Raw genomic sequence first — 9,394 nt, 5'->3', positions numbered from 1 at the left:
CAGGATCTTCACCCCCGTAACAAGTGTTGCCACAAAACACACCTGATCTGAATTATAGTCCCCTGTATCGAAGGAAAGGAAGGTTAGTAGTTGTGGCCCCCACAGCTCTGTGCCCCCCCCCCCTCCTGATTGCAGGGGATGCTCCCCTCTAGTTACACCCCTGCACTAATGATAAAATTCAACAAATAATTGTTTACGAACGATTATTAATTTGAGCGATCGGAAATTAACCACTTGAGGACTGCAGGGTTAAACCCCCCTAGTGACCAGGCCAGTTATAGTAATATAGGCCACTGCAGCTTTAAGGCCAAGCTGTGGGGCCGTACAACACAGCACACAAGTGATTCCCCCCCTTTTCTCCCCGCCAACAGAGTTTTTTGTTGGTGGGGTCTGATCGCCCCCATATTTTTTTTTTTTAAATAAATATTTATTTCTTTATTTTTTATAATAAATATTGTTTTTTTTTATTATCTCCCCTCCCTCCCTCCCTCCCTCTCTGCCTGTAGCCGGCCAATCATGGCGATTGGCTGTCATAGGCTTCTACCTATGAGAGGCGATTGCTCTCTAATATCCCAGGGAGACAGCCATGTCTCACGGCTGTCCCCAGTACAGCGCTGCTGCTGATCGCAACGCTGTACTACCCTATTAGACGGTGGTTTCGCCGTCTAAGTCTTCCGAGCGGCGATCGCCGCTCGAAGACTGAAGGCGGGGTGGAGCTCCACCCCTCGAGTGCGTGCGATCTCCTGCTAACCCCATAGACGGCCGTTCACGCCAATCAGCGTGGAGCGGTCCTGGGGCTTGCCGCACTGCTCACGCCAATTGACGTGGAGCAGTCGGCAAGTAGTTAATGTTTGGGACCACTAACGGACAAAAATCTCCTAACCAATCCGATAACATTAATTCAACTGATCCAGATTGATTTCATGAATCGGATTGGTTAGATTTTCGATGGTTAGTGGTCCCAAAGAATCATTTCCGCTCATTCTTATGAATAATCATTCGTAAACAATCGTTTGTATCGTTAGTGCCACCTTAACACTCTGAGTAGCCAGTGAAATAGATAAAGCGTGATTTCAGTAACAGAGGCAGGACAGACAGCACATCTTTCAATGTAGCTGAAATCCATATTGTATTTAAAGGTAACCACTCTGATCGAGATTGATGCCGCAAATGATGCCTAATCGATCAATTTCCGGGCAAAATCATTTGAATCGGTTGATTAAACTGGACTGAAGATATTGCTTGATCAACAGTGGGTTGGGAGCACGGTGGTAGCAGTGTTCAATTTCGGGACAACTGATGTGCAGTGTTGGTAGCGGAGCTTACACTTACCTGACCTCAGCACGTGTCTTCTCTCCGTAGTTGCCGGGCGCTCCTCCCTATTTCTTCTTTCCCGGGGCGCTCGTGTTCCGTGACAAGCACTAGAGGCATCTAGCATTACGTAAGGTACGTGCCACCATGCCTCTAGTATTCAGCCTCTTGTTTTTGTCACAGGACACAGGCGCCCCAGAAGAGAAGAGACAGAGGAGCTCCGGTAATGGAGACACATGTGGCAAGCAGGTGAGTATAAGCTCTGTGTGCAGCCCAGGGGAAGGAGGGGTTACGTTGCACATCACAATGAATTCAGTGTGAACTTAGTCTGAAAGCCACTATATTCATATAGGATGCTGTGCTTCCTGACCTGTACTCCTGCCTGCATGAACCCTCTCTGAAAGCGAAAAGTCAGGGGAACACACTGCCCGCTGCACCTCTGAATGTCCTGAGAGTTCATTTACATAATTACCTTCTCAAAACTGCTTCCTACACCTGTCTGACGTCTTCTTAGGTCTGTCCCTCAGCGCCTCCCACGATGCGCTGCAAGCGGCAGTCACGTGTTTACAAACACTTCCTCCTTCCGGGTTGAAGGAGGAAGTGTTTGTAATCACGTGACGCGTGTGGAGCGCATCATGGGAGGTGCCGAGGGACAGACCTAAGAAGACATCAGACAGGTAAGATTGAAACCCCCCTCCCCCCCCCCCCCCCCCCCGCACAGGTTTACCAGGTTTACTGGGAGATATCCATTCCGGATAGCTACTATCTGGATGTCTCCCGGATCGGATTTGAGCAGCCCTGACTATAGAGAATGAGATGCCTAGGAGGAAGATGGGCTGTGCTCTTGGCTGGATCCAGGACAGGTAAGTTACTTCACCCCCCACTATGATGCACTCTCTGCACGAGACAAGTTCTACCCCCTTTGACACCTCGGGTGGTGACCCACCTCATCCGCCGATAAAAGCAGGCCTGTTCTGTACACCAAACAGCGAGCATGTCGAATCCAGCGCAGGAGATTTGGGCGCAGCTGGCACACCATAGACCGTAATAGGAATTACAGCTATAGCGCTGCACAGTGAGTAACTTCAGCGCCGTCAGAAGACGGAGATGAAGTTACTATTAAAACACTGTAATTCGAATGCCAGCAATAGCTGGAAGCTGAAATACATCATTCCTTACCATCCACGTGGACCTGGAGGGGGAATAGTAATTAACGCCGCCATGAAAAGTTATTTTTTGAGCATGGAGTTACATTTTTTGGAATCCAGAGTATCGAATATCCTTTGGCCAAAAATATGAGTAAAGTAGAAAGTTTGTTTGAAACTAGTCAAATACAATACTGTAAAATTACCTTTTTTGCAAGTCAGTAGCGCCCCTATTAAACCAGTAGCAATATCTTTGGGAGCGTCAGTGTGGGAGTGGTAGATCCATGTCAGACAGTTGGGGTCTCCACTGGTGGGTGCATGTTCCTCTTTAACAATCCAGGTGTAGGTATGACTTCCCCCCGGAGGGACCCCATCGTCATGTTTGTCAGACTTGCTGGTTCCATCCGGATAAAAAGCCCCTAGAAAGTAACACACATGAAAAAATATTACCAGCAGTTGTCAGCAGAGCCACTTAAACCCACAGACTTTACAGGCTGTTTCCTAGAGCGCAGTCCTGACAGGGTGCGCAGTAAACGAATGGCAGTCCAAGGGAAAAAAAGTGTTTATTTTTCCTGTCCTGAGGTCCAAGGGTTCATAAAGAAAAAGCTGTCTGCTGTCCGAATAATTGTTCTATTGTCAGTTTTTACAGGCTCAAGCTTAAACTGTCCACAAGCCTAACCCTAACCTTCATGATGTTTAGTAATTGTACCTAAGTTTATCCCCTTCCCTCAAGATGCCTAACCACCTGCTGGTGGAGGTAGTGCATCATTGAAGGGGGGGGGGGGGGGGGAGTTGACATAGATTGACTTGCCTGGGTGGCCAAACTAATCAGAAACGGTCCTGGTTGTCAGAGTCCTCCTCTGAGATTACTGAACAGATATTTATATTAAGTTTCGGAATTTTTTTATTTTTTTTTAAATAATTTTTATTCAAAGAAAGCTTATTAACAGTCATTGTTTGTACATTTCAAGAATATAAAAATTGAAATTGACAGTAAAACAGAACATTATTAATGTTAACAGTTGCAGTGATATGATTAAATAAAATTCTTCTTTCAAATAGTCCAAGTCTTTTTTTTTTTTTGCATATTTTAGCTTTCTTTGCTTTTTCTTGTTTTTTATTTTTACTTTTTGATCTATACATAACATAAACAGAATAGCCATTGCTAGATTGTGAGGGTTCCAGTATAGTTGTAGTCTATATTCCAGATAACCACAAAAGCCCACATGGAGCTAGTGAACTGGGCCCAGTACTATACTGCATCAACCGTCCCTCCCCATAGGGAATGTGTTTAATCAAGTAAAGCATAGCAGTGACCTTAACATTTTCTAAAACTACATCATACTGATCCTAATAGTATTACTGTTCCCATCACATCTTGATATTACACATCAGTTTTAACTTCTGGCTTTGTTCAGCCTCAATCTATCAATTAGATCCACACAAATGCCTATGGCTTTTTCCTGTGAGTAAGGTAAGTATTACAGACTGGCCTAGAGTATTCTATTGTATGGGTGTGTCAGTGTAGAAAGAGAAGATGGGAAGGGATTTAAATACCGACATCCAGAAACCCTAGAGTGCCCGCAATGTGGCTAGTGAGGTACCATTTGGTGTATTTAAATGGCTCCATAAGAGTTAGCAGATTCGTAAGTTTCGGAAATTTTAACCTATTCCTCCAAAAATGTTAGCAAATCAGTTTTATACTCTATACGCTAACTTGCAACTAATCCTTTAAAGAATGGCGGTGGATGAATACACTGATATTGGTTCTATATATCCAGGCACATATATTTTACTGGTCCTGTGGCGGCACTAACTGATAGAGCTTGTGCTTAGCTATGTATAAGCTCCTTTATTTGCCAAAGTTAAGCAGATCATGTTGTGGCCCTTATCCACTTAACTTTTTCTCCTGAGTTTTCTCCCTGGAGATATTTTTTCATGTTATCTACAAAAAAAAACTTTTCAGCTCCTAGCAACTGAAAAAATACTAAATCGTAGTTGAAAAGTAATATGGGATGTATTTTGAGTATTTTCTTGGATGCTGGGAGCATTAAATATATTTTATTGGTAAAGCCTAATAATATCACCTTGGAGAAAACTCAGCAGAAACGTTAATAGGATATGATATGAGCCATTATGCGGTCAGAAATTACTAAAGCAGAGCCTTCCAGAGTTGCAGAAATCTGTGTTTGTGCCCTGCCCCTAAACACATTCAAAGCATGCTGCCTAATTATAATATCTGGAGAGCAGAGCATGCTGCCTAATTATAATATCTGGAGAGCAGAGCATGCTGCCTAATTATAATATCTGGAGAGCAGAGCATGCTGCCTAATTATAATATCTGGAGAGCAGAGCATGCTGCCTAATTATAATATCTGGAGAGCAGAGCATGCTGCCTAATTATAATATCTGGAGAGCAGAGCATGCTGCCTAATTATAATATCTGGAAAGCAGAGCATGCTGCCTAATTATAATATCTGGAGAGCAGAGCATGCTGCCTAATTATAATATCTGGAGAGCAGAGCATGCTGCCTAATTATAATATCTGGAGAGCAGAGCATGCTGCCTAATTATAATATCTGGAGAGCAGAGCATGCTGCCTAATTATAATATCTGGAGAGCATGCTACCTAATTATGTTTGAGAAGGCACTCTGCCTAGTTATGTTATTCAGGGGGACACAACATAATTATGTTATTTGGGAGTGATATGATACTCAATTACATTATTTTGGTGGACTGTCTAGTTATTTTGGAGGACTTGTTGTCTGATTGTCGTATGGGGAATATGCCTGCATAATTATCATCTAAGATTTTCGAAGTCACTGATGAAAACTGTATGTATACAGTTTATCTTGCCACATTGCTGTACAGTAGTAAGGGTCTAATTTTTTTCTTAAAGGGAAGGTCCAAGCAAAAAAAAAAAAAAATGAGTTTCACTTACCTGGGGCTTCTACCAGCCCCATGTAGCCATCCTGTGCCCTCGTAGTCACTCACTGCTGCTCCAGTCCCCCGCTGGCAGCTTTCTGACCTCGGAGGTCAGGGCCGCATTGCATACATTTTTACGCATTCCAGCTAGTGCAGGAACAAAAATGTATGCGTTGCACCACTAACGCGTAAAAATGTATATGTTAATGTTCCTGCACTAGCGGGAATGCGTAAAAATGTACGCAATGCGGCCCTGACCTCCGAGGTCAGAAAGCTGCCAGCGGGGGACTGGAGCAGCAGTGAGTGATTATGAGGGCACAGGATGGCTACATGGGGCTGGTAGAAGCCCCAGGTAAGTTAAACTCATTTTTTTTTTTTGCTTGGACCTTCCCTTTAAAGAACAGAGGGAGAGCTCTTGGGGGGTGCACTCATTTCTTGCTTCAATCTTGCCACTAATATTAAAAGCTTGCGAAACCATGGAAGTCTGCTTGCAGTAATTCAAAGTTTTTCAGTTGGCAGTAAGACTGTTCAGTATCATTTATGATGGAATTTAGCAACTCCTAAGGGTGTTTTTATTTTTGACTAGACAGCCGCTCCAGTTCCACAGTACATTACTATGTGATTTAGTACCACCAGATAAAGGTTAGGTATACACAAGTGGAGAAATGTACAGATACACAGAATGGAACACAAAAGACAAGCAAACATGTGGAACGATTCGTATAGCATCCATTCAGATATGCTGTCACTGTGACGTGTTCGTTTTGTCCAACACGTTTGTTTTGACAGCACAATCCTGGGGACTGTGAACCTAAATCAAGCCTTTCTGATTTCTGGTAAGGCTATAAAGGCCCGGGCCTTGGGCAGCTACAGCACAAGGGGGCACCTGAACATGAAAGAGGGGTTGCTACATACAGTGCAGTTTCTAGGCTAAAATGCACCCAGGGCGAGGGTGTAAAAATTGCGCCCCCCCCCCCCTAGGTTAGATAGGTAGGTGCCTCTCAGTATAGGTTAGATTAGGTAGGTGCCCCCTAGTATAGGCTAGATTAGACAGGTGCCCCCCAGAATAGGTTAGATTAGGTAGCTGCCCCCCCAGTATAGGTTAGGTAGGTGCCCCCCAGTATAGGTTAGGTAGGTGCCCCCCAGTATAGGTTAGATAGGTAGCTGCCCCCCAGTATAGGTTAGATTAGGTAGCTGCCCCCCAGTGTAGGTTAGATAGGTAGCTGCCCCCCCAGTGTTGGTTATATTAGGTAGCTGCCCCCCAGTGTAGGTTAGATAGGTAGCTGCCCCCCAGTGTAGGTTAGATAGGTAGCTGCCCCCCAGCGTAGGTTAGATTAGGTAGGTGCCCCCCAGTGTAGGTTAGATAGGTAGCTGCCCCCCAGCGTAGGTTAGATTAGGTAGCTGCCCCCAGTATAGGTTAGATAGGTAGCTGCCCCCCAGCGTAGGTTAGATTAGGTAGCTGCCCCCAGTATAGGTTAGATAGGTAGCTGCCCCCCAGTGTAGGTTAGATTAGGTAGGTGCCCCCCAGCGTAGGTTAGATTAGCAGCTGCCCCCCAGCGTAGGTTAGATTAGGTAGATGCCCCCAGAATAGGTTAGATAGGTAGATGCCCCCAATAATGGAGGGGGGAGCCGCAGGGAGGGCAGCCCGACCTCTCCCTCCCTCTCCTCTCCCGGGCGCCCTCCGTGCTCCCCCCTCAGATGCAGAGTCCGTGAGCAGCAGGGAAGCGCTGTTTACAACTCACCGGCTGCCTGGCTCCAAGCGCTTCTCTCTCGCCGCTGGTCTCCTCTCTCTGTATACATACTGATACACGCTGCTTCCGGCTACAGGAAGCAGCGTGTATCAGTACGTATACAGAGAGAGAGAGGAGACCAGCGGCGAGAGAGCAGCGCTTGGAGCCAGGCAGCCGGTGAGTTGTAAACAGCGCTTCCCTGCTGCTCACGAACTCTGCATCTGAGGGGGGAGCACGGAGGGCGCCCGGGAGAGGAGAGGGAGGGAGAGGTCGGGCTGCCCTCCCCGCGGCTCCGGCTCCCCCCTCCATTATAGCGCCCCCCTCCCAACAGCGCCCCGGGCGGCGGCACGCTCCGCACGGGGCAAGAAACGGGGCTGGCTACATATGAAAGATGAGGCTGAAAATGGGGAACAATACTTGAAAAAGGGAAGCTGATGCCGAAGGGGGCTGTTCATGAAAGAAAGGGGCTAAAGTGCAGGGATAATACACATGGAAGAGGGGGTCTACACATGGAAAGGGAGGGGCTACATACATGGATGCTACACATGGAAGAGGGGGCTGCACATGGAATGAGAGGGGCTACATACATGGATGATACACATGGAAGAGGGGGCTGCACATGGAAAGGAAGGGGCTACATACATGGATGATACACATGGAAGAGGGGGCTGCACATGGAATGGGAGAGGCTGCTGTACATGGATGTTACACATGGAAATGGGGGCTGCACATGGAATGGGAGGGTCTGCTGTACATGGATGTTACACATGGAAGAGGGGGCTGCACATGGAATGGGAGAGGCTGCTGTACATGGATGTTACACATGGAAATGGGGGCTGCACATGGAATGGGAGGGTCTGCTGTACATGGATGTTACACATGGAAGAGGGGGCTGTACATGGAATGGGAGGGGCTGCAGTACATGGATAATACACATGGAAGAGGGGGCTGCACATGGAATGGGAGAGGCTGCTGTACATGGATGTTACACATGGAAATGGGGGCTGCACATGGAATGGGAGGGTCTGCTGTACATGGATGTTACACATGGAAGAGGGGGCTGTACATGGAATGGGAGGGGCTGCAGTACATGGATGTTAGACATGAAGAGGGGGTTGCACATTGAATGGGATGGGCTGCTGTACATGGATGATACACATACTGTAGAAGAGGAGGCTGCACATGGAATGGGAGGGGGCTGCTGTACATGGATGTTGCACATGGAAGAGGAGGCTGCACATGGAATGGGAGGGGATGCTGTACCTGGATGTTACACATAGAAGAGGGGGCTGCACGTGGAATGGGAGGGGCTTCTGTACATGGATGTTACACATAGAAGAGGGGGCTGCACATGGAATGGGAGGGGCTTCTGTACATGAATGTTACACATGGAAGAGGGGGCTGCACATGGAATGGGAGAGGCTCTGCTGCACATAAAAGGGGAGCCACAACATACTTGGACTAGGGGCACAAAAAGTATTAATCTCGCCTTTATCAAGCCACTTACCTTCAGAATCCTTCTTATAGAAGACCCCGTGTGGGTGGATCGTATATGGTCTGGAAGCAAGATTCTTTAGATAAACGATGATGGTGTCTTCAACCTCTGCCTTTATCACAGGGCCCAGGAGCCCCAACCAGCCAGGCTTAGCGATCTCATCCTTATACTTGTCATCGGTGTACTGTCTATAGATGGCTTTCTTATAGGTGCGACCTATTCTGTGTGGACCTGACTCCAGGAACGTGGAGGCCTCGCTGAAAAGACAAATATAATGCTAATGATCTGCAAAACAAGTTATATGAGATAACAAAGTCTTGATTTCAAACATATCACCCATATCCTGATGAGCAGAATATTTCTCATAATATACTGACTAGCCCCACGTATGAGGCAGGAGCTGGGATTAACAAATCAAACTACTCAGTGATTTGCTAGCCCCAACTTCTTCATCCTGGGTGGAGCCAAAATCTAAAAGCCAATCTTTTCGTTGTCAGTATAGTTCTAGGTTTCAATATATAGGAGAAAAAAAGTATCACTCTTAGGGCTTGTTCACACCTAGGGCGTTTTGCTTTTTTTTTTGACCGCCGGCGATTTTTAAAAAACGCCCTGAAATCGCTGTAATGATTCCTTATGGGATAGTTCATATCAGGTAATTGTGTCCGCTTTCCGTTCAGCAAAGCGCTGCCTGTACCATTTTCGGGGCGATTTTGCTACAATGGAAGGTATAGGAAAAATGCAAAACGCTCACAAATCGTTTTGTTTTTTTTAATCCGGCGATGGCGTT

The 9,394-nt window shown here is 46.4% G+C and overlaps 1 protein-coding gene across 1 annotated transcript in view; it reads right to left on the bottom strand.

The window, feature by feature from the left end:
- HEPHL1 (hephaestin like 1) overlaps positions 1-9,394 on the bottom strand; it is a 174,248-nt gene that overhangs the window by 129,593 nt on the left and 35,261 nt on the right. The window contains exons 2-3 of the mRNA XM_068266810.1: positions 8,620-8,864; positions 2,663-2,875 (exon numbers count right to left, since the gene is read on the bottom strand). Of these exons, the coding sequence (XP_068122911.1) occupies positions 2,663-2,875; positions 8,620-8,864 (458 nt within the window). The remainder of the gene's footprint in view (positions 1-2,662; positions 2,876-8,619; positions 8,865-9,394) is intronic.

This window comes from Hyperolius riggenbachi, chromosome 2, assembly GCF_040937935.1.
Source record: "Hyperolius riggenbachi isolate aHypRig1 chromosome 2, aHypRig1.pri, whole genome shotgun sequence".
NCBI lineage: Eukaryota > Metazoa > Chordata > Amphibia > Anura > Hyperoliidae > Hyperolius > Hyperolius riggenbachi.
This window is presented reverse-complemented; position numbering and strand designations above follow the sequence as displayed.